Genomic DNA, 26,479 nt, shown 5'->3' on the forward strand with positions numbered 1-26,479 from the left:
TTTATTAGCTGTTCTTCTCAATGTATAGATTGAATTTTTGTGAATTGAGTACAACCATGACCCCTCTGAGCATCCCACCTCTGTGTTGTTCTTACTACAGTCTTTGTCTCCTGCTCTGCTCTGTTGAACATTAGATCTGTAATTTAAGGATCCTACTATGTACCTCCACTTGTTGGCACCTCAAACATTTCAAACCTATCATGTACCAGTTGAAATTAATATTTTTTGAATTTATTTGTTTTACTTATGAATCTCTACACCCAACTTGGGGCTCAAACTCACAACTCCCAGATCAAGAGTTGGTATTCTTCTGACTGAGCCCACCTTTTTTAAGTCACTGTTTCTTCCTTTGTGTTTCCTGTTCAGTTGCTGGTACCATCTCCCAACAGAGGGATTCTGATCATCCTAGAGCCCTTCTTTGATGCCTCTACTGCCTTTTCTTTCCATTCCAGCCCTAACTCAGGCACAATAAACTCTTGGCTAGTTCAGAACAAAAGTTTCTTACAGGACTTCTCTACCAACCTTCCTTCTCTGCAGCTGGATCTTTCTGTGCATATGGTCAAACATGAATGATAGGGTTATCATCTATCAACTTTACCTATGCCCCATCTCATTAGGAACAAGTTTTTACAATCTGATACAACTCATTTTTTCTAGATTCCTCTCTTCTACTCCCTGGCTGCCATCCATGTGTAGTCTTAGCTACAAGGAGTCCTTTGAATATGCCTGCATATTTTTACACTGAATTTTTCATGTTTTGATCTTCATTACTGAGACTCCCCTTCTTTTTTCTTCCCCTTCTCCTTCCAGAAGTAAAAAAAAAAATCATTTCTTCCATGTCATCTTATAAGCAGGGGACATGTTTTTGCTTCACTTGATCTACCCCATTATGAGTAATTGTCTATATGAGGCTTTCTCAGGTTAAATTGTGAATTTCTCAAGAGAGAGACTGGTTCCTGTCTCTCATGAAGAGAAGGAACTGTTTGGGAATTACTAAGTCCCCCATTAATATGTGCTGAAGTAGGGATGTGTTGAAATATATTCAGATTCTCAGAGCTGCAGTTTCTGTATCAAATGGATGGAGAAGTAACAAGATTAGAGTAAAACTGAAGAGATTCTTTGATAAATTTTTCTAGAAAGCCAAGGATTTAAATATGTGAAGTATGTGGGAATTCCTCTGAAAAGTCAGAAAATAATGAATGGCAGTATATCCTCTCCAAATTACTCTTTGTTCCAATTAGACCCACCGAGGCATTGTCTCAGGCATTTGTTATCAATCCATTGTATTGGTGATTTTAGACTAAGAACCAGTTTCTGTCCAGGTCGACTTTTAATTGATCGGTTAACATGTATTGACTGGGTAGCATGAATTGATTGGCAGTAACATAAATATGCTAAGTTAAATGCATACCCAGGGAAGTGTTATTTCTGTCTTCTACTTGTTACAGTAGAGGTGGAAAGAGATACTCATGGAATACTTAAGTGCTAGACTAGTTGAGGCAGATTATAATAAACAAAAAAGAAACATAGAACAAAGAAAGATTATGATCTAGAGATGTAAATGAAAGATCTCATTAAGAAGAACCTAGTGACTGAATATAACACTTGGATGTTAACTAACTGGGATTAAAATAAAAACTTAAAGGAAAAAAAAGAAACCTAGTGACTGGTTCTTGAAAAACAGATAAGGATAGGAAAGAATCCCATATGAAGAAAATAATGTGGATCAATTAATAAGGATTTCTGTTGTGTAAGCCAAAATTCAGTTGATGCCTTTAGCAAGTATCCATGTTGTTTTCTTTCATGAATATGAAGTTATTTTGTTCTGCTTAATTTTTCTCACACAGGTGGATCAGATATTGAATATCTAGACTTCTATAAGCCCGTCGTGTGGTTTTGGATCCTCGTTGGGCTTGCTTACTTTGCTGCTGTCCTAAGCATGATTGGAGACTGGCTCCGAGTGATATCAAAAAAGACAAAGGAAGAGGTAAGAGTTAAGGAATGTGCGAAAAACACTCCCAATTAAGGGGCACCTGGGTGGCTCAGTCGGTTAAACGTTTGCCTTAGGCTCGGGTCATGATCTCAGGGTTCTGGGATTGAGCCCCACTTTGGGCTCTCTGCTCAGCAGAGTTTGTGCTCTCTCTCAAATACATAAAATCTTTAAAACAAAACAAAACCCCTCTTATTTAGCTAATTCAGTAAAAGTTATTTTTCATCATTTTTGACATTCAAAAATAAATGTTATTTAAGAGTTTTAATATTTATATGTTTGGTGTGAATTTGATGTATGTTAAGTGTAACTCACTTAGCAAATACTGGCTGAACACCTCTATGTACCAGATGCTATAGAGGTGCCGAGGCTAATTTATAATGAAAAAAGATGTAATTTAAAATATTTCCCTCAATATTTTTTCCATTTTCTTTTTATATTTTTCCTGAAGAGCACAAACTAAATGTTATTCCATAAAAAGAAATACAATAGAAAATGCTTATGTCAAGATCCCAATAGCATTAAAAAGTGAATGTATCACATTATATTGAATTGTTTGACTATATTGAATTATTTACTTCTTTCTTATAAATATCTCTATAAATGTGTGCAGGTACACAGGTGCCCAAAGCTGTATGCATTATGGCCAAGTTCCCTGGATACAGAATTCATATGTTCAAAAATACATTCTTTAACCTATTTTATAGCAACTATACCTATAGAAATGAGCATTAACATTTTGACCCATAAAGATTTGGAAAGTTTAACATTTCAATCTTGTTCTTGAAATTTTATACTTTGGGAATTACATTTTGATTTCATAGTTACAGGCCCAGAAGTATTATCAGTTTGAGTGTGACAGAGTTGTGTCTTATTATGAATTTTGTACTTTTGGTTTCTAGGTGTTAGCCAACTTTACCAATTTTTTTAAAGAACAAATCTGTAACACCTGTAACTGTAGTGCCTATTGTCTTCCTTTACTTATCCCTCCATTTCATTATCTGGTGGTGATCATATGCCAGGAGACACCAATGTCAAAATCTTTGATACAGCAAACATTATTCCTTAAACATAAACACAAAAGAAATAGAATAAGATAGGAAACGATAAAATTAAGTTTTTCCTTACAAATAAATTGTTTCTTTGAAATTCATCAAGTCATATAATTTCTTAACAGTACCCAAGGTGCCTATAATATGTAGAAAGATGTCGTTATCCAGCACTTCCCTTCATGGATATCATATTCCTCAGTTAGAAATTCACATAGTCTGTATGCATTAATCTATGTCTTAGTTGTACCATAAAACCAAAATCTTTTACTATAAATATATAAGCAAGGCAGTGTGCGTGACATTCTGGTTTAAATCATGAGAAAAATTTTGCTTTGAGCAAGACCCCAATTGATTCACCTCCTTCTTAGATTCATTTTGTGTGTGTGTGTATGTGTGTGTGTGTGTGTTTGTGAGAGAGACAGAGAAAGAGAGAATGAATGTGAAAGAAAGACAGAGAGAATATTATAATAGTTTTAACTTCACTGTACTTTTAAGGATCTTGAGATGCTAAGGGAAAAAGGGAAATTATAACTAGGAAATGTTTTGGGTAACATAACTAAAAAAGACTTCTCAAACATCTAGCTATAAATTGGCTATTAAATGGATTTTTTAGAAGTATCCACAAGTGTTTATTTTTTTAATTAATTTTTAAAATTTGACACACAATGTTTCATTAGTTTCAGGTGTACAACGTAGTGTTTCAACATCTCTATACAAACGTGGCTACTATTTGCACCATACACTGCTATTATAAAATTATTGACTATATTCCTACGCTGTGCCTTTTATCCCTGTGGACTTATTCATTCCATAAGTGGAAGCCTGTATGGAGATTCACACTCCCCTTCACCCATTTTGCCCATCCCCCCAACTCCCTTTCCCTCTGTCAACCACCACTTTGTTCTCTGTATTTATTGGTCTGATTCTTCCAAGCATTTATTTTGTAAGTAAAAGAGAATTCAACAGAACATATCTTCTACAATTAGATCGGACAAGTTCTGTGAAAGACACATGCACACATATTATAAGTGTACTATACATGTATAGTATATATGTATATTATATACTATATACATACAGGCATCTGTAAATACTAAAAATATTGTGGAGCACAGTCAAAAAGTTTGAAAGCCACTAAGGCATGTAGAGAACAGCGGGAAATTTTGTTTTTATGACACTGGTATAGACTATTTGATCAAAGTTTAAAACCTGTGTTACTAAAAACCAGTGTTTTTTTGTGATAGGACTAGCTGGTACAAAGCACTAACACACTTCTCCAGAGGAATGAGATAACAATCTGCCTTAGTCTGCTCAGGCCGCCATAACAGAATATCATTGACTACAAGACTTAAACTACAGACATTTATTTTCTCATGGTTCTGGAGGCTGGAAGTTCATAATCAAGGTGCCAGCAGGGTCAGTTCCTGGTCATATCTCTGTCCTCAGCTTGCAGATGCTGCCTTCTTGCTGTGTCTTTGCATGTCCTTTTCTCTGGGCAGCTGCGTGGAGAGAGAGCCCTGGTGGGCATCAGCCCTATCCATTCAAGGATGCACCCTCATGACTTCATTTAACTCATATTACCTCTTTAGAGGCCCTATCTCCAAAGACAGTCACATTGGGGGTTTAGGGCTTTACAGGACACATTTGGGGTCATAACACAGTCTTTTGAAATAAAGTTAAATTTCTACATTATCTGGTTTATTTAACATGGAAGACAAGTTCAATGTGATCTTCATGATTCTCAAACAGAAGTGTGAGTCGGATCAGTGTTTTCATGCTATTAAACACTGAAAAGTAGTAAACTTTTTTTTTTTCTTACTATAAGTCTTTGAGCTTTCACCTAACCTTTTGAGTTACCTGCAGTTTCTGGTGACTGCATGTAGAAAGCTCATGTGAGTAAAGGCTATGAACAAAAGTTACTGTGAGCCCTCCTGGAGCTGCAGCTGCACCTGCTCTGCATGATTGAGCCAATTGCAATAGAGCCTCAGTTTGAGCAGATGTGTGTTTTCTAATTTATTTATAATGCAATTTAGGGAAATGACAAAATTGAGTTACAGATTCAACAGAGGAATGTGAAGAAAGAAGGGATAGACAATTTATAATTTATCTATAGATGATCAGAGCCAAAGTTTTTATAAACGGAACTAGTACAAAAATGTCTATGGTGATGGAAGAAGGGTTATTCAGTTATTTTATTTTGAAATAACTCATGAAAGGGTATAATGAAATAAAATACAACTAAATACAGTCTAGTTGTCATCTTTACGTAGATGGACCATGCATACTGGGTGACTGATCACCGTGTATTCTTACCTTCTGTACCTAAACTATTCCAGATTCTGTAACCTTTACAAACTTCCTGCATGTTCAGAAGCAACAACTATGTCTAGTTTTCAGTTTTGATAACAAAAAATGCTATGTATTTTTGGTAACTTGAAATTCTCTCTATTAAAAATGTAACTAATACAGAATATACAAAATATCATATAGCATTAAATTTGCAAGTGATAATATTAAAACACATGCTTTTTTTTGAATCACTGAACCATTTATCATTTTATTTTATTTTTTTTCCATTTATCATTTTAATATGAGTTCAGATACACTTTATTTCTAATTAACCTTCAAATTACAGCAGCTCATGAATTTAATATAAGTATTCCTGCCATTCCATCCCACCCTGTCACTGAGTCAAAGAGTTCATAATACATATACAAAACACACACCTAAAGAGACACAAGCCTTTGTAAAGTAAACACTTTTTTTTATAATGTAAATAACTATTCCTTTTTGGAACTTTCTATATCCAGTTCATGTCTTTTCTGAAATTGGGATATTCACACTTTAATTAGACATAATGTTTATAAAGCAAAGCATTTATCTCTTTGAAAACTCAAGTAATTCTTGACAGCAATATTTTTCTTACTGATCTGAAAAGAACAGAGTATGGAAGGCCAAAGAGGAAAAGTCACTTCAAATGATCAGAACAGAAGAAGACTGATAATCTCAGTTATGTATTTTTTTAAGAAACAAATATTCTTAAACCATCTCAGTTGAGTATAGATACATACATCTAATCATATGTGGCTTTATTTCTGTCTTTTTTTATCCTAAAGTATATTTCGTTTCCAAAGATGACAAATTTTATTGAAAATATGGTTTGAAATAAGGAGAAATTGTTTTTAGTGAACATGTTGATATAAAATATGTTGGTATAGCTAATCCATTCTGAAATGTTTGCAGAAGAAATGGTTAGTTGAAGCAACAGTGCATTGTTTCAAAATGTCACACATAATTATAGTTGATCGGCATTCCTTAAGGGAAATAATAATGACCTCAATCATTTTTCCATGGAGACACATGAGTTTCTGTAAAAGTATTTGTTTCATTATTTTTAAAAAGTTTAATGGAGAGTAAGCACATGGTCAACAAGAATTGGTATGACTAATTAGCTTTTCCTGTTAAGCCATGTACCCTCTTCTGAGAAAATGGTGTTTGCATTTAGAAAAGAAAGGTTACTTAGGTATTCTGGGTAATACAATAAAACAACTAGCTGAGGCAGGTGCAATAAAAATAAGATGTGACCACAAAAGTCAGAAGGGAAAATTTTAAGCAAGCACAGAATAGTGCATCCTTATTATGCATAGTTTCCTACTGTTTACATCCCTTGCTTTGAAAAGCCTGTGATTTCTATATAGTTCTTGTAGTGATTAATGTATATATTCCAGCGTCTGGAGTGTTCCGTCCACATGTGAGACAAACACCACCACAGCATGCCAGTGTTGTCAGACCACATGGCGCTGCAGCTGGCCCCAGTGAGTGGACAACCAAACATGACTTCTTTATCAATATCATGTTTTGTACTCTCTGGAGGTGTTCATTGTAATGGAGAAGCTCACATTAGTGGGTTGACCTTACATCATAGTCAGCTGCCTTTGGTTGGGAAGCTGTAGTGCCAGCAGCCTTGCAAGACTGTGCCTGGAACTTAGTTTACCCCCAGGGACCTGAGAATATGGAGGAAGATGGTTTTCTGCTGCAGCTGAGCTGGTGGCAGCATTTCGTCTTTTCCGAACCTCACTCGGGACAGTGAAGTCTCCCTCCTGTGAAAGAGCTGGGACTTGGCAGCCCTTTTTTTCCTGTCCAGGATCCGCAGTTAAAGATCATTTGCAGCCTGAGTCCTGGAAAGGTAGCAGCAGACCACCTTCAGTTATTTCTTATGGGAGAAGTGCTTTTAATATGAAAGGCTTGTATGCCATTTGAAATAGGTTAGACTTTATTTTGAAGACCTCAGGGAGCCACTGAAGGATTTTAAGTAAGTGGAATGAATGAGCTTGTCAACAGTGAGGAAGATGGATTAGAAACAAAGCTGGGTGCAGGAAATCGTTCAAGAGAGCTTAGTGCAGGAATCCAGGTACTGAATGAAGGCTCTATTGTGGCAGTGGGATGGAGATGAAGGTATGGGTTTCAAAATTATTTGGAGGATAGAAGGAATAGGATTTGGTAACCCATTAGCTTTGGTCAGTAAAAAGAAAAGGGGTGACATCCATGGTTCTGGCTTTGGATGGAATTACAAAACACAGGAGAATGAGAAATTCTGAGGGAGGAATGAAGATGCCATTTTGGAGATGCTGTGATGGAAGGATGTGTTGGATATTAGGTGGCTAATGCAAGTGTAAACAAAGTTAGAAGGATGGGAGCCGGAGAAATAGTTTGGTGGTGATGTGGGGGTGGCCATCGCTACATAAATGACAGTGTAAGTTGTGAGTATAGATAAATTCACCCAATTAAGATTTGTAAGGTAAGTCAACAAATAGAGCTAAAAATGAAACCTGGAGTAATAGCTTCATTTAAGGAGGAGGGGGTGGAATACAGAGACTGTAAAGGACAATTTAGTAAATCATATATTCAAATACATTACTTCATGTGTGCCTGGGTGGCTCAGTGGCTGAGCATCTGCCATCAGCTCAGGTTGAGGTCCCAGGGTCCCAGGATCAAGTCCCGCATCGGCCTCCCTGCAGGGAGCCTGCTTCTCCCTCAGCTGTCTCTGCCTCTCTCCGTGTGTTTCTCATGAATAAATAAATAAAAACTTTAAAAAACAAAAAACAAACAAAAAAACCCAAATACATTTCTTCACAGTAGGGTCTGTTGGAAGGACAAAGGAGTTGAGATTTTGAAGAGAGAGTAATTGAAGTGATGGATCAAATCAGCTAAAGACAATGGGATTCGAAGAAAAGGAATCTAGCATAAGGCAGATAAGTAAAGTAACTAGAATTCCCTATGAGGTTATGCTCCAGGGGTGCCACCCCTGTAGGGAAAAAAGTGTAAGCATCACTTCCTGGAATTGTGCCATGGAATGGGTATTCTAAGACGGTTCTTTGGGCACATCCAGCACAATTCCCAAAACCAATATATTTTTTAATGGAAATAAAAAACTTTTTATGGAAATAGGAGCCTTGGAGCACAAGTAATAGAAAACTGTGTGCATGGTGCTGCCTGAGGTCGAGCAGCATTGGCAGCCCTGATCCTGGGCACTGCTAGGCATGCATACATGGTGAGTATGGGTGGTGATGGGGTGGCAGGTGAGCTGTGGAACGGTGGTGTCAGGTTGGCAGGACAGGAAAAAGACTGGAAGCATGGAAACCAGCTGGGAGATTATTTAACCTCGAATTCATTCCTAAATCATTCATTTAAAAAATACTAAGTACTCTATGATGAGTGCTGCATTAGGTTCTGGCAGTAACTTCATTGGTGCTAGTTTGAGGCTGATGTCTTTCTTGGGAAGATTCCATAGGTGGTGCATTCCCTAACTGATCTTTATAATGTTTGCTTTTATTTTCCTTCTAGAGATGGAAAAAGGAATTTTGACTAAAAAGGCGTAGTCTTGGATTAGTTTCTAAAATATCCTGCTTTACTTTTTTCTTTTTTCTTTTCTTTCCACCCCACACCCTACTTCCCTTCCCTTTCTTTCTTTAACTTTCAAAAAGCATATCAAACTTTGTAGTTGTTGCTTTGATTTCCAACATGGTAGGGGGGAGGAGCATTATTATTTAGTTCAGATTCTTTCTTGGTATATTTGTGGTGTTCTCTGTTGAGATGCTAAAGTAGTTATAAATGATTTAAGTTGGGCTATGGGCACAATATACAGTGATCATAAGTCTTCACAGGTTTATATTCCAGTGCATATAACTCTTTGGCTAAAGGGATAAAATAAAATAAATAAAATAAAATAAAATAAAATAAAATAAAATAAAATAAAATAAAATAAAATAAATAAAAAAATAAGAGGCAGGCAGTATCACAATGTGTTACTTAAAACAAGGCAGAAATAAATGGCTCTTTTCTGTCCTGTGGGGAAGGAGGTGTCTGTCACTGTGCTATGGGGAAAAGCTCAGAACAGTCAGACTTTGAGGTTCATCTGCTGGTCTATATTTGACTCTACTTGGTTGTGCCAGTGAGAAAGATCCTTCTCATTCCAGGTCCAGCCCATTTAGTAAACAGGAGATCTAGTTAGTAAATCAGATATTTTTAGGAAATAGGAATTTGGGAAGGAGAATCAAAATAATAAAAGAACAAATAACAATGTAAAACTTAAATTATGCTTTGAGGCAACAGTAACTCTTACACACCAGCCAGTATGTGTCTAATTTTCAAATGAATTTTATGGACAGCCATTTCTATAGAACCAAGACCCCAAATTATGTCTCTAGATCATCCCAGGATTATATTGCATACCATGAACCTTTGCAGATCCAACGTTAGAAGTTCTTACAAGTCAAAATATATGCTAAAAACAAAATAGGATTTGAGAGTGGTAAAAATGGAAATACTTTTCTTCAACAGTATACTTTATTTTTTAATATTAAATGAGATAATGATGCAGAGTGCTCGGCTGTCAAATAATAATTGCTAATAAGAAAACTGAAGCACAGAGAGGTGCTCAAGCAGTGACTTGCTTGAGGTTATAAAGCTGGTAAGTGGTAGAATCAGTCATCAGCCTAGATGCTGTATTGCCTCCCCGGTGCCTAAAAAAGTTAGTTATGTGTTGTTGTTATTGTTCTTTTTTCTTACTATTATTTTATAGGTAGGCAATATTCACCCATTACAAGTAAGTACCCAAATCTGACCCATTACTATGCAGCTATAGACAAGGGCTTTGTGAATTTCCTTTGGTCACTGATTGTACTATGGTACACGTCAGTGACCTCTTGAAGCCCTAAAATTTATACATTCTTTAAAATGAATGGAAATGATTTGTATGATTTCTAAAAAGTGCATGGGCTTTGGGGCCTTAGAACTGAGATTTAATACTGTCGTAACTATTTACTAGCTTTGCAAACTTCACCAAAATACCTAATTTAGGCCTGAGTCTCCATGTTTTTATAAAGTGATATTTAACCTTCTTTATGAGTTATAAAGATTCAGTGGGTAGAGTGTGGGATGTGGCTAAATGCTTACTAGATGCTTGCTCTTTTCCTCCTGGATTTCTGAAGAAATTAGTATCAAATTACTGTCCCAAAGCAAATAATCCTGTAAAGCTCTAAACCTGTCACCTAGATATCATCATATATTATTCTGAAATGCTATAAATCTTATATGTCCAAATATCTCATCTGGTTGAAATAAAAAGTAAACATAAAAGAAAAAGTAAACAAGAAAACATTACAATTATGTATATTGCTAGAATTTAATCACAAATCCAGAGTCCATTTGAAAAGTCTAGGAAAAATGGATGCAAGAATTTCAGGTATGTTGGATGTTCTATGGACTTGAAAACTAGGTTCTGCATTAAAAGTTCCTTAAATCTACCCACATTACTATTATCTTCATTTTTTTTCTTAAATTAGAGCTACAGATTTTCTGATGTCTTGTTGCATGGACTAACTGAGGCACAATCTATTTGTATTTTTCCTTTTATTAACCCAGGAAAGAGTAGATCAATTGTTACTTTAAAAAAACACACATGCAAGAAGATTCCTTTTTTTTCCCTCTCTCTCTTTTAGATTAAACCCTCACTATTTCTAAATTGTAACTTCTTTTGGCTCCAGGTATTTCACAGAATGTCATCTCGTAATGGAAATTCATAGTAATTTTTTCTATTCATTTGTACATAATAGGAAAATAACTTAATAGTTTTTGCCTCAAAGCACTTTATAAGTAATTTTATTTTCTTTAGCTAGAGAGCATATTATGGGGATTTAATGCATCAAGATATAATGTTATCTCCTTTGACTGTTTTGATACCGTCATCCGTTCTGAGAATTTGTGTTAGGAAAAGTGGTCACCATGAACTTTGCTTTCAAAATTGTTTTTGGACTTTCTTCACCAAACCAACGTATTGTGCTTGCATGTATTCAGAGCTAAAGTCAATCACATTTTACAAAACATCAAACTTGTGTTTGCTGAGAACACAAGCAAGTGTGTTTTCAAAGATGGATCAACAAAATAAATTTGTTTCTAGTTCCTCTCCATAAATGGCTCTTCGTAAAAGAATATTTGTTTGTGGTTGGTTGGAGCTGAGTAGGGGGCCCACTCTAAAGTTTAATCATGGATTATTTTGTCATCTTTTGCAACAAAGTGTGGTGATTTGTTTAGTGTTCACTGGATGGCACCCTAATTGTGGTAAAGGAATTTAGTTCTTCCTGCCTAAACTTGATTTGAACCAAAAGTATGGTTTCCAATTAAAGATACTGTGTGTGTGCGCGCGCACATACAGATATAAAATCTGTTTCCAAACAAGGAAGATTACCTAGTCCACCAGTGCAATTCATGAAATATGTGTCTCCTTCCAGACACATGAGGATTGCACTTCCTCTTCTCCTTGTGGTTGGTGAGACATGCATAGTTCTGGCCAATGACTTGTGCCCAGAACTGATATGAGCAGAATAAGATTTAACTGCACCTCTGAGCCCCTCAAGAGCTTACTTGCCTCTGGCACAATGACTACAGGAGATTGTGGTGCAATGTCAGTCTGGGTCCCTGAATAACCACAGGAAGCAGAGTCCGCTGCTAATTAGCCTGAGTGAGAGATTAACCTTTGTTGCTTAAAGACACTAAAATTAAGGGGCTGTTTGGTAGAGATTATAACCTTCTCTATTTTGACTGGTCTGGTAAAACAGAAACATTGGTCTAATTCAAGAAAAGAGTCACAATAATAATAATTTGGAGGATTAAAATTTTATGTCCCATGCTCATATTTGGTGAATTTTGTATTAGTTTCTAACTCTCTGATGGACTTAGATATATTGTCTGAATTTATAATATTTAAGATATTATGTTATCTGTTTTTATATTATTTGAGATTCACTAATGGTTTTGTTAAAACAGAGACATCAAGGTAACATTTGAAGCAACCTGCTTTTTAAGGAAACTATAGATGGACTTTAAATTGTACAGAGACCAGATATTCCTGTTTCTGTAACAAAGAAATCTCTGCTCTCATTTAGGATTATATATTCAATCAGGATTGGGTCCAATGATATTGAGTCTGTTCTATATGTAAACTTTCCAGAAGAAAGACTATTGAACTGATGTTGAATTTCATAAAACCAATGCATATAACACCAGAATAATCATGATATAAAGTGGCAAATATCCTTATATTATTTTTGAAATTTATTAGGTTGACCTGTATCAAATTGTTGACATTCAACCATTTTTGACTTTAAGAATCACAATTCCAGGGGTTCAACCTATTATTCTAAGGAACTGTATTTACAAACCAGTTTCTACAAATATAATAATTTTTATATATATTACATTATATTATATTATAATTTATATTATAATCTATACTATATAATCTGTATTATAATCTATTGGATTATACTGTTGGATTATGATCCACACATTAGGCAAAAATCATATTTGGCTAGACATTGTTTATTTAGTACTTGGCTAAAACTTGCCAAAATGCTATTCAATTATGTATAAACTGTAGACTGGTTATCTCAACTTGAAGACAACCCAATTGGTTGTACTTGTATGTTCCACAAATCTGTCCTCCTTACACTTGTCAATTGTCACTCCATATTGTAGTTCTGGATTTCTCTTTTCTTTTCTTCCCTGGCTATGTCATAATTGCTGAAGCTCTCTCTGGAGCCACTTCACTCCAATCATGGATATAGATCACTGTATGCAGCTAATATGAGCCTGAGACAATCTATAAGTTTGTGGAAGGCTTGAGGATAACCTAAGGAATTATAGAGCAGAAGTGAACAATGTAATGCTAGGTGGTCAAAGTGTACTGCTCCTAGAGTGCTTTGGTCATCTTCTCAAAGTGCCCTGCCTCAGTCATTTTTCTTCTCAATTTCTGGCATGGTGGCATATTGTATGGGTCTCTTTATTGCTCTAGACAAGTTTATTCTGTTGGGTATTCCCTCTCCTGAGTGCAGGGACCAAACCAGCAAAAAACCAATTGACATGATAATATAATATACCCAATATATAAAGAATATACAATATATGCAAACATATTTCTCCTGAATGAATATACACATTTAAATTATTAAACATCATATAGGTTTGGTCTAAAGCAACACCATTTGGACTGCTTCCTCAGGTAAGAGTGTCTAAGAACTAGGAATAGGTACTTGACTTAATTGTCTGTGATTAAACAAAACACTCACACATGCTCTCCAAAGTAGTCACTTTCATAATGAGGTGGATCCAGCTACAAGGATAAACTCTAGCTCCAGAATATCAGCCTGATTGTGCTCCCTAAAGTGTCTGTTTTTTTTCATCTTTAAAGTTAAAAAGAGAGAAAAGAAAAAGCTTCTTACATCTTGTAGCTAAGTATCTCTGCTACACATAGTTGTTCATTACTACTCTGGTTTTACTACTTTCATAACTTCTCTCTACCAACAAGCACTTAGTTATCTTTTGATGAAAATGTTTGTATGAAATATTTGGTAGAAAACTTAATAAAAATCAATAATATTGGGAAATCTTACCATACAAAGCAATTTATTCCCCAAACTAGAAGCTTTATATATAAATATGATGGTACTCTTCACAGAATTTCTCATAAATGCCAAGGTTTATAATGTGTTGGTGGTCCTTTCGGTTTCCCGGTGCCTATTTGTGAGAAGCTATAACATTTATTTTAGTGAGGATACTTTTATGCTATCAGGTGACATATACATAAAAGTTTTGTGCTGGCCATTCATTCTATTGGGAATGCCCTTTGCTTTTCTCCAGGATTATCTATCAGGCTCACTTACCAATATTTTCAAGTCTTTTGTTTGGTTTTTAAGATTTTATTTATTTGGGAAAGAGCGTGTGAGCACAAGTAGGGGGAAGGACGGAGGAAGAAAGGGAGAGAGAATCCTCAAGCAGACTCCCCCTGAACATGAAGCCTGAAGTGGGGCTCGATCCCAGGACCCTGAGATCATGACCTGAGCTGAAGTTGGAGGCTTTAACCGATTGAGCCACCAAGATGCCCCAAGTCTTTTTTTGTTGTTGTTAAACAACTTCAGTGTTTAATCATGAAAACAGTTTGCCATTCCGAAAACACCTTTTTTTATATAATTTATTTTTTATTGGTGTTCAATTTGCCAATATATAGAATAACACCCAGTGCTCATCCCATCAAGTGCTCCCCTCAGTGCCTGTCACCCAGTCACCCCCACCCGCCGCCCACCTCCCCTTCTACCACCCCTAGTTTGTTTCCCAGAGTTAGGAGTCTCTCATGTTCTGTCTCCCTTTCTGATATTTCCCACTCATTTTTTCTCCTTTCCCCTTTATTCCCTTTCACTATTTTTTATATTCCCCAAATGAATGAGACCATATAATGTTTATCCTTCTCCGATTGACTTATTTCACTCAGCATAATACCCTCCAGTTCCTGGGATCCCTGGGTGGCACAGCGGTTTGGCGCCTGCCTTTGGCCCAGGGCGCGATCCTGGAGACCCGGGATCGAATCCCACATCAGGCTCCCGGTGCATGGAGCCTGCTTCTCCCTCTGCCTGTGTCTCTGCCTCTCTCTCTCTCTGTGACTATCATAAATAAATAAAAATTAAAAAAAAATACCCTCCAGTTCCATCCACGTCGAAGCAAATGGTGGGTATTTGTCGTTTCTAATGGCTAATATTCCATTGTATACATAGACCACATCCTCTTTATCCACTCATCTTTCGATGGACACAAAGGCTCTTTCCACAGTTTGGCTATTGTGGACATTGCTGCTATAAACATTGGGGTGCAGGTGTCCCGGCGTTTCATTGCATTTGTATCTTTGGGGTAAATCCCCAACAGTGCAATTGCTGGGTCGTAGGGCAGGTATATTTTTAACTGTTTGAGGAACCTCCACACAGTTTTCCAGAGTGGCTGCACCAGTTCACATTCCCACCAACAGTGTAAGAGGGTTCCCTTTTCTCCGCATCCTCTCCAACATTTGTTGTTTCCTGCCTTGTTAATTTTCCCCATTCTCACTGGTGTGAGGTGGTATCTCATTGTAGTTTTGATTTGTATTTCCCTGATGGCAAGTGATGCAGAGCATTTTCTCATATGCATGTTGGCCATGTCTATGTCTTCCTCTGTGAGATTTCTCTTCATGTCTTTTGCCCATTTCATGATTGGATTGTTTGTTTCTTTGCTGTTGAGTTTAATAAGTTCTTTATAGATCTTGGAAACTAGCCCTTTATCTGATATGTCATTTGCAAATATCTTCTCCCATTCTGTAGGTTGTCTTTTAGTTTTGTTGACGGTATCTTTTGCTGTGCAAAAGCTTCTTATCTTGATGAAGTCCCAATAGTTCATTTTTGCTTTTGTTTTTCTTGCCTTCGTGGATGTATCTTGCAAGAAGTTACTGTGGCCAAATTCAAAAAGGGTGTTGCCTGTGTTCTTCTCTAGGATTTTGATGGAATCTTGTCTCACATTTAGATTTTTCATCCATTTTGAGTTTATCTTTGTATATGGTGCAAGAGAGTGGTCTAGTTTCATTTTTCTGCCTTTAGGGAAGAAAAAAATCTTCCCCATTAAGCTAATCAAAATTGCAAATACTAGAACTTTTTACTTCTTCAAAAAATAGTTCGTTGCAATACTGCCCCTCCATTCAGGATCTTTCCTATATGTACAGCATCACATTTCGAAGAGAAATCAGTATCACAGTAATACTTGATAATTTCATTTGACATAAGTATTTGTTCAATGATTTTTTTCATCTTTGGCTTTAGTGGCCTTTCCTCTTTCACACATTAAAACTGCTGCTGCGGTAACCAGTATCTGGGAGGGAACATTCACCTTTTTACCACATACCATTTTGAGGCCTCCATCTTGGTCATCCCATTCAAAGTGGAAACTCCTCTATCCCCAGCACTCTTGATTCTCCTTCACTTGCTGTATTTCTTTCATCATATTTACCAGGTTCTAATATCCTATGTGATGCACTCATTTATTAGATACCATTATTTATTTGCTTAATTCTCATCCTAGAAGGTCTTGTTCATAAGAGAAAGAGTTTTTGTAATTTTACTACATCAGAATCAGGTAAAACAGTCCTTGGCATATAATAGACTTTCAATGAATGTCTGTCTAGTTGAATGAATGATAAAGGATAGAAATAAAATGGTTCAGAATTCAGAGGAAGTAGAATTCAAAATCCAGAAAAATTTGGAGAAATCTAAAATAACCCAGGGTTGGTTTTTTTTTGTTTTTAGTTTTTTTGTTTTTTCATACTTACCATCAGGATTAGTGTATCTTGGACTACTTTAGTGATAAAAGAGGAATGGGCTAGATTTTCCTCTCTGTCAAGTCAGAAATGCTAATTTAATTTAGTTCATTTTTTACATTTTCAGTGTAATCAAAGTATACCTATTTTGGTTGCTTTTATTCATTCTATTATTGTTTGCAGATATAAATAAATTATAATTAATATGTAAGGGATGATTTCGTGATTAAATTTGTCTTATAAACTACTTAGAAGTTTCAATGGGCTAAAACTATTTGTATTTCAATTTTAAAAACTTGAGCAGCTACTCTAAGATATAGTACAAAGTTTGATACCATCAAGCTGGAAGCTAGTTCAAAAGTTAGTCTCTAGCTGTGATCAGATGTCAGGAAAATTTCATTTTTATTCCTGATGCAACAGTTTTATGACAGTATGCTTCTTGTCAATTTGCATACTTTTATTGTTTATTTTGCTTTACTTTAAAATAATTGGTCCTTATTATTCCTTTGCAGCTACCTTAAAGAGTACCCTCCACTCCCAGCCTGGACCCATGTGAAATATTGCTTATAGGCAGTTGATTTTATTTTAAGCACCGGGAACTTATTCCAGAAGACTTTAATATTTTTAAACTTTCTGTGCTATGTAAAATTGGAGACTTGCTGATTTGAAGGTCATTTATTTTATTTGAAAAGTGAAATGTATGCATGAGTGAAGAAAAATGCAGACAGGAAGGGGAATTCGTACTTAACTGACCTGTTTCTAGAAAACACTACACATAATGATAGTACTGGATAAAATGAAGAGAGTGCTTGGAGAAATTATTTTCTTAACATGGAATTAATTTAATATGGTGTTCTAAAAGAGGAATTGGTATGTTTTCCAAGATCTATAATTGGAAAATATAGTTACCTCTAATGCATCATGCTAAATCTGTTTTTTTAATTAGAAAAATTTGGGCTCAAAAAATGCTGGCCTCAAAATAGTTTTTAATTTCAAATAGCGCAGGTTTTCTTCTCCCATTAGAACTAGCAGGAATATTCTTTATTGGAAACGGTATATGTGAGATTCGATTTAATTCACCTGGATAGTAATGAATGAGCTTTGGGAAAGAAGTAGTACCACTTCCCCTCCTCTCAAAAGTCTTACACACTAAGAGATCCTCAGAACAGAGGTGCCTGGGTGGCTCAGTTGGTTAAGCATCCAACTCTTCATTTGTACTTGGGTCATGATCTCAGGGTGGTGAGACTGAGTCCCAAGTCAGGCTCCATGCTCAGTGTGGAGCCTGCTTAAGATTCTCTTTCTCCCTCTGCCCCTACCCCTTTATCCCCACTTACACTTTCTTTCTCTCCCTCTCTAAAAACAAAACAAAACAAAACAAAACAAAAAACCCTTAGAACACTGATACCATTTCTGGCATTTGCATGCTAAATTAGATATATTGTGCCTCATTAATAACTACATGTAAAATAAAATATTTATAGTTTTTATAATTTGAGAAGGAAACACTTGGGAATGCCTACTTGACTGGAAGAAACATGTTCCTGGCTTTGAGATATTATGCAGTATAAAGCCAATCAAACAATGAAAACGTGGGTTGCCTGGGTGGCTCAATGGTTAAACGTCTGCATTGAGCTTGGGTTGTGATCCCGGCATCCTGGGATCAAGTCCCACATCAGGCTCCCCCACAGGGAGCCTGCTTCTCTCTCTGCCTATGTCTCTGCCTCTCTCTCTGTGTCTCTCATGAAGAAATAAATAAAATCTTTAAAAAAAATGAAAATGTGACCAAACCAAACCACTTTGTCCACCTGATACACAGAAAGCCATAGAAACTGACACTGAGCTTTTGCAGTGAAGAAAACTAGGTTGTTAATTGATGTGGTGCCACCCAGGAGAACAGGGAGGTAATGCTCAAAAGTCCTGAGCTCCCTGATGGCTTCCAAGTGATGGTTTTTAAAGGCAAAATTTTGGGCATGGGTCTCCCGAGAAGCTGAATGCCATTGATGGAGGCCCATGAGCTCATGTTAGCAGGTGTTCTGGTGCCGCTTCACCTAGTCTCCCAGAGGTCTTTTCCATCCCAAGAGACTTGGAATCTAAAAGATATATTAATTCTTTATGTTAGCGATTTCATTCATTCATACATTTGGTGATTATATCTTTAGGGACGTGTTAGTTAACTACTTGTGAGCTAGTGGTGTTGCATTCTGACTTGTTCCTTGGCCAGTCCAGCCATGCTTAGGGGTGATATGACCTCTAATGTTCATTCTTTCTACTAATGTGACAAGATTGATGCTGCCTTCAAAAATGCTTCACATAGTTTTATATCCAAGGCAGACAAAGGTCCTGTTATCCTGCGTTTGACCAGTGGGAAAGCTCACATGCTTTGCACAGTCTTTTCATGCAGTGGGAGGGCGATACCATTATTAATAGATTTTTTTAAATTTATTTTTTATTGGTGTTCAATTTACTAACATACAGAATAACCCCCAGTGCCCGTCATCCATTCACTCCCACCCCCCGCCCTTCTCCCCTTCTACCACCGCTAGTTCGTTTCCCAGAGTTAGGAGTCTTTACGTTCTGTCTCCCTTTCTGATATTTCCCACACATTTCTTCTCCCTTCCCTTATATTCCCTTTCACTATTATTTATATTCCCCAAATGAATGAGAACATATAATGTTTGTCCTTCTCCGACTGACTTACTTCACTCAGCATAATACCCTCCAGTTCCATCCACGTTGAAGCAAATGGTGGGTATTTGTCATTTCTAATAGCTGAGTAATATTCCATTGTATACATAAACCACATCTTCTTTATCGTAGGAAGCTTAGTGAAAAATGGCAAGTTAGAGCATCCATCTTATCTAAATAAGCAGATTCAACCTTACAAAAAGTCCCCTTGATTTTACAAGTGTAAGCTATGGAATTATTATAAATGTTATTGTTAAATAGTCATATGCTAAAGCTGGGTCTTGTAAAATAATACTTCTTTAAAATAGAGGAAGTTTAGAAATATAAATTTGAAGTTGCTTCGAGTGCCCCTACCTTGACAAATAAACCCTAGGTTCTTATGATGAAAAGTGTGGGTTCTGTAGGTTGAAAGCACAGAACTCAAAAACATTTCAGAGGTTCTTGGGAAATGTTAGTTCTAGAATTGAAAATTTGATGAGCATTCTCTGTTTAACCTGTTTGTCCTGTTGTCCATTTGTGGGTCCTTGCATGCATTCTAATTCCACTGCCAACTGACCCAGAAATAGCGTGAGATGTATATATCTACATCATTGCTTGTTTGGCCCTGCTTACTATTACAGATACATTCCATTTGTCCACATTTGGCATCCATGAGTAGCATTATATTCTTGCATTTACTGAGGTCTCAGGTAGCTAGATGATTTGTCTCACAGAGGAATCATATGTATGGCCTGTCCCCATTGGACAATCCGACAATTCGAAGAGATTTTTAAACTAAAGAAATTGAAAGTTTTCCTGGAAGTTTCCACCTCCATTATTTAAAATGCACAAGCAACCAACTTTACATCTGAGGGAAAGGAAGAGAGAGAAGCTAGTAAGAGGGGGACTTGGGAATAATTGAAGCCTTTAACAGCCCTTTTATGAATCCACAAGATGTTAAAATCAGACCCAAGTAAAAAGTTCCATCTCCTCTCTTCTCTGAGCATTGGTTTAATGTGAGTGGTAATGGAGCAAGGCTTCCTTAGTCAATATCAAATCAAAAGCAATACGTAATGCTGGCAAGGTGCCTGGAGAAGCATTTGGATTTGTCATTGCTTTTCCTCTGCCTTTTCTCAACCTTCTTGAATATTCCTTGCCCCTTTAGTGACTGATATAATTTAGGCTTCATAAAAGAACCAGACCAAGGTATAATAGAGACCCATTATAACACAGCTCTCTGTTAAATGGATACAAAAAAATGGGTCAAATTGTGTTCTCAAAAGCATGAGGTGAGATCATGAATGCTGTACATGAAAGTCAGCCTGTCTGAGAATTTAGCAGTGAAGAGAATGGGTCCTACTTCACTCTTTTTTGGTATAGAATTCCTTACTTTTTATGGAGTATGAGTAGATGCTTTGGACAGCTTCTGACTGCCACAGGCAAGTGGTGTTTGTGCCCAACATGCTACCTTTCCATATACTCTTTAGAAGCATTTGTTGAGGGTGCCGGGGTCAGTTAAGCATCTGCCTTTGGCTCAGGTCATGATCCCAGAATCCTGGGATCCAGCTTCTCCCTGCTGAGCAGGGAGCCTGCTTCTCCCTCTCCCTGACTGCTGCTCTGCCCCCTGTGCTCTCTTTCTCTCTGTCAAATAAATTTTAAAAATCTTTAAAAAAAAAAAAAAGCATTTGTTGAAAGGATATTAAAGTATATATAGCTCTTTGACTTTACTTTCACAATGAGTGCTTCCTACATTTTATTCTTCTATTCAGTAGTGGTGGTGTTTTCCCCTAAATTCTAAATTTATAAGCCATCAGTAGATACACCTGCAGAGACAGGTTCACAGATTTCTGATCTGTATGTACAATACTCAGGGTGAGCCCCTGCACTCTTCTGGGGCAAGAGGCTAACCTGTGTCTTTGTCATGCCCCCAATATTTCCATCGCCCCGTCTTTTGCTTTTTATCTTTTCCTCCTGTTTCTTATGTAGCCTCATTACAGTTTGGTCACATTAACTAAAATACAGTGTTATGCTTGTAAGACAGATCATGTCCTACACAGTGAACAACATTTCTGTAGAACTAATTTGGCAATGCGAGATTGGGTTTGGAGAAAGGCAGCTGTGAACACTTGCTTCATGGGTAGTGAACACTGCATTATTAGACCCTCTCTGCTCCTTTTGTTGAAATAGAGAGTGAAGAAGAATTCTAATTTTGCATTATTTTCCTAAAACTACATGACTACTTTTATTTTTTTCCTAAATGTTTGGTTTATACATTCATTTAAGAACAAAAGCATGATTCTTTGTAATCCAATTTAAAGATGGCAATATAAGGGCATCCTATAGACTGGGCTGTCCAATAGAAATATAATGCAAAGCACAAATGCAAGCCACATATGTAACTTGAAATTTTCTTATAGGCTCGCTAAAAAAGTAAAAAGGAAAAGATGGAATTATTTTTAATAATATATTTTATTTGACCCAATATATCCAAACTTGGATCATTTTGACCTATAAATGAGATATTTTACATTTTTTGCAACAAAATTTCAATATCTAGTATGTATTTATTACTTACAGCACATTTCAAATCAGATTGGCCATGTTTGAAGTGTCCAGTAGTCAGAATGGTAGCAGTCAGTGGAATGGACAGCCCTGCCAGACTAAGATCCGAATATGGATTATAGACAATATTACAGAATATAGACTAAGATTCTCTGGCAGTGACCTGTTTTAAAACAAAGCTGCTTCTTCTGTGCCAATGATATAGATTGTGTTTTTCCTTCTAAACATATAGTGTCCCTAAACAATATCGTTTCAAGGAATTAGAATGGAGAAGAGTAAAGGGCAAATTGCAAAGGCAATGAAATAAATATGTAAATTCACAATGTGTATTGCACATTACCCAAATGTGTAAATTACTTACGCTTTCCCTTATCTGAAGGAATTCTTGGAGAATATCTTTTTTATATTTCTGTTGATACCCCGGCCTTTTGTCTGATGTGTCAAAGTGAAGAGCTCTACAATCATATCAGAGGATTTCTATAAATGCCAATGACCCACACTCATGCAGTTGTACATAGGAGAGTTTACTCTATGAGAGAAAATTCTGGAAGCAATATCCCCTTTGAAAAACAAGTTGGAAATATAATTTTCCTGATTCCACTTGGACAATAATGAATATTTTCTCTTACATTCCATTTGCTTAAATATAATAAAGATGTTTTTTAACTGATAGAGGATATACTCAAAGAAAAATGTGTTAACCTCTAAAAATAATACCAGCAAAGAACAACAACATGAAGACTTGTTCTTTTCTCAATTCTTTGTTACTCATGTCTCATCTTTCTTTTGTATGTGTATGTGCATCAAGTTTTTATTGAAATTCTACTTAGTTACCATATAGTGTAATATTGGTTTCAGAAGTAAAATGTAGTGATTCATCACTTACATACAACACTCAGTGCTCATCACAACAAACATCCTCCTTAATACCCATCACCTTTCTAGCCCATCCCCTCCCCTCCAGTAACCCTCAGTTTGTTCTCTATAGTTAATAGTCTCTTATGGTTTACCTCCCTCTCTGTTTGTATTTCCCTTCCTCTATGTTTATCTGTTTTGTTTCTTAAATCCTGCATATGAGAGCAGCTGAGTGGCATGGTCAGTTAGGTGTCTGCCTTCAGCTCAGGTCATGATCTCAGGGTCCTGGGATCGAGCTCTATATCAGGCTTCCCGCTCAGTGGGGAGTCTGCTTCTCCCTCTCCCTCGGCCTTTCCCCCTGCTTGTTCTCTCTCTTTCTGTCAAAGAAATAAAATCTTTTTTAAAAGTTCTGCATATGAGTGAAAATATATGGTATTTGTCTTTCTCTGACTGACTTATTTTGCTTAGCATAATACATTCTTGCTCCATCCATCTCAAGGGCAAGATTTCATTCTTTTTGATGGCTGAGTAATAGTCCATTGTGTGTGTGTGTGTGTATACTACATTTTCTTTATTCATTCATCAGTTGATGGACATTTAGGCTCTTTCCATAATTTGGCTGCTATAACCATCAAGATGCATGTGTCCCTTTTATACAGTATTTTTGTAGCCTTTTGGTAAATACCTACTAGTGCAATTGTTGGGTCATAGTGTAGTTCTATTTTTAACTTTTTGCAGAACCCTCATACTGTTTTCCAGAGTAGCTGTACCAATTTACATTCCCACCAACAGTATAAGAGGGTTCCCCTTTCTCTGCATCTTTGCCAACATCTGTTATTTCCTGTCTTGTTAATTTTAGCCATTCTGACAGGTATGAGGTGCTATGTCATCATAGTTTTGATTTGTATTTACCTGATGATGAGTGATGTTGAGCATCTTTTCATGTATCTGTTGGCCATCTGTCTGTCTCCTTTGGGAAAATGTCTGTTCATGTCTTCTGCCCATTTCTTAAATGGATTGTTTTTTGAATGTTGAGTTTGATAAGTTCTTTATATATTTTGGATACTAAGTCTTTATCTGATAAAACAATTCCAAAAATCTTCTCCCATTCTGTAGGTTGTCTTTTGGTTTTGTTGATTGTTTCCTTTGCTGTGAATAAGCTTTTTATCTTGAAGTCTCAATAGTTCATTTTTGCTTTTGCTTCCCTTGCTTCCAGAGACGTGTCTAATAAGTTGCTACAGCTCATGTCAAAGAGGTTGATCCCTGTGTTTTCCTCTAGGTTTTTGATGGTTTCCTGTCTCACATTTAAGTTTTTAAACCATTTTGAATTTATTTTTGTGTATGGTGTAAGAAAGTGGTCCAGTTTCATTCTTCTGCATGTTGCTGTCCGGTTTTCCCAACACCATTTATTGAAGAGACTATCTAGTTTCCATTGGATATTCTTTCCTGCTTTGTTGAAAATTAATTGACTGTATAGTTGTGGGTCCATTTCTGGGCTTTCTATTCTCTTCCATTGACCTATGTGTCTGTTTTTGTGCCAGTACCATATTGTTTTGAAGTCCAGAATTGTGATGTCTCCAGTGTTGCTTTTCATTTTCAAGATTGCTTTGGCTTGGGGTGCGTGGGTGGCTCAGTCAGTTAAGTGTCTGCCTTCAGCTCAGGTCATGATCCCAGCAGCTGGGATTAAGCCCCAGTCAGGTTCTCAACTCAGTGGGGAGCCTTCTTCCCCCTCTCCCTCATGCTCATGCATCTCTCTCAGATATAGATATATGTATTTTTTTACAAAAAATAGTTTTATTAGAGCAACATGATATTATGATATAAAGCACTACACCATTTGACACAAAGTTCTTTTATAAGTGAGCACCAGTGTACAGTTCTATAGCTTCCTCCGCAGTCCTTATTACAAACAGCTGCCTAATCTCAGCCTAAAGATGAAGTGCAACATTCTTTCTACAATATGCTGAATACTCACTTCAGTTTATTGTAGAAGTTTTCTAAACAGACATCCTTCTTCTCGCAGGATGGACATTTCATCTGAAAACTTACAAATGGTCTTGTGCTTATCTGACAGTACCCAATAGGCTGGTTCCACATCCGTCCCACAGCCATGACACCAGATCCACTGGGCAGCCACAGATGGACTTTTTTTTTTTCATAAGCACAAAAAATTTATTTTGAATATATCATTTTATACAGTAATTACTTGAAAAATTGTTCATTACTTTAGCTATTTACTTAATAAATCAAATTATCCAAACAAAATAAACATGGCAATACAGAAACGTAAGAAATTTACAAAAGCTATACAAAATAAATTATTTAAAAATTAGACTGATGCAGTCTGTAAAATCTCTTCAAGAGAATTATACACTTAGAAATCTATGTAGCTTTTTTTAGGGGATAAAAGAAAGGATGCTTTAAGGCTTCTTTGAGAGTAATCCTTTTAGCTGGATCATACGCCAACATTTTCTCAATGAGGTCAAAGAGAAGATTAGATTTTATATATATATAAAATCTACTACCCTATGACATATATATATATATAGATAGATAGATAGATAGATGATTGATAGATAGATAGATAGATAGATAGATAGATAGATAGATAGATAGCTTTGGCTATTCAGGGTCTTTGGGGTTCCATACAAATTTTAGGATTGTTTGTTTTAGCTCTGTGAAAAATGCTGTTGGTATTTTGATAGGGATTGCATTAAATCTGTAGATTGCTTTGGGTACTATAGACATTTTAATAGCTTTTGTTCTTTCTTCTTTTTTAAAGATTTCATTTATTTGAGAGAGAGAGCACGAGCAGGGGGAGGGGCAGAGGGAAAAGTGGACTCCCCCACTGGGCAGGGCACCCAAGGCAGGGTTCCATCTCAGGACCCTGAGCTCCTGACCTGAGCCAAAGGCAGGTGCTTAGCTGACTAAGCCCAGTTTTTGTTCTTCCAATTTATAAGCCTGGAATGTTTTTCCATTTCTTTTTGTCATCTTCAGTTTCTTTCATAAATATTCTATAGGTTTCACAGTACAGATCCTTTACTCTTTGGTTAGGTTTAATCCTAGGTATCTTATGGTTTTGAGTGCAATGGTAAATGGGATCGATTCCTTGATTTCTCTTTCTGCTGCTTCATTATTGGTTATAGAAATGCAACAGATTTCTGTATGTTGATCTTCCATCCTGCAACTTTACTGAGTTCATGTATCAGTTCTAGCAGTTTTTTGGTGGAGTCTTTCAGGTTTTCTATGTAGAGTATCATTTCATCTGTAAATAATGGAAGTTTGACTTCTTCCTTGCTGGTTTGGATGCCTTTTATTTCTTTTTGTTGTCTGATTGCTGAGGCTGGGACTTCCAGTACTATGTTGAATAGCAGTGGTGAGAGTGGACATTCCTATCTTGTTCCTGACCGAGAGTAAGTTCTCAGTTTTTCCCCATTGAGGATGATATTAGCTGTGGATCTTTCATATGTAGCTTTCATGGTACTGAGGTCTCATCTTCTTTTACACACCCTACAACTCTCCAGCCACTCACCTATACCTTGCACTGAGAGTGATTCTGATAATATACCTGAGACGGGTTTAGCCCTAGAAACCTAAATAACTTTTTCCTTTGACTATCATAGGAAAAAATACCTATCTGGCACTGCTTGGAATAAAATTTCCAATATTCTTACATTCAAAAGTTATTTA

General features: G+C 36.5%; 1 protein-coding gene across 12 annotated transcripts in view; it reads left to right on the forward strand.

Moving 5' to 3' along the window:
• The window catches only part of KCNK2 (potassium two pore domain channel subfamily K member 2), a 200,138-nt gene that overhangs the window by 153,960 nt on the left and 19,699 nt on the right, over positions 1 to 26,479 (forward strand). For all 12 annotated transcript variants that reach the window (XM_038542148.1, XM_038542145.1, XM_038542153.1 and 9 more), the window contains one exon: positions 1,848 to 1,987. In XM_038542148.1, the coding sequence (XP_038398076.1) occupies positions 1,848 to 1,987 (140 nt within the window). The remainder of the gene's footprint in view (positions 1 to 1,847; positions 1,988 to 26,479) is intronic.

The sequence above is a fragment of the Canis lupus genome, chromosome 7 (assembly GCF_011100685.1).
Source record: "Canis lupus familiaris isolate Mischka breed German Shepherd chromosome 7, alternate assembly UU_Cfam_GSD_1.0, whole genome shotgun sequence".
NCBI lineage: Eukaryota > Metazoa > Chordata > Mammalia > Carnivora > Canidae > Canis > Canis lupus.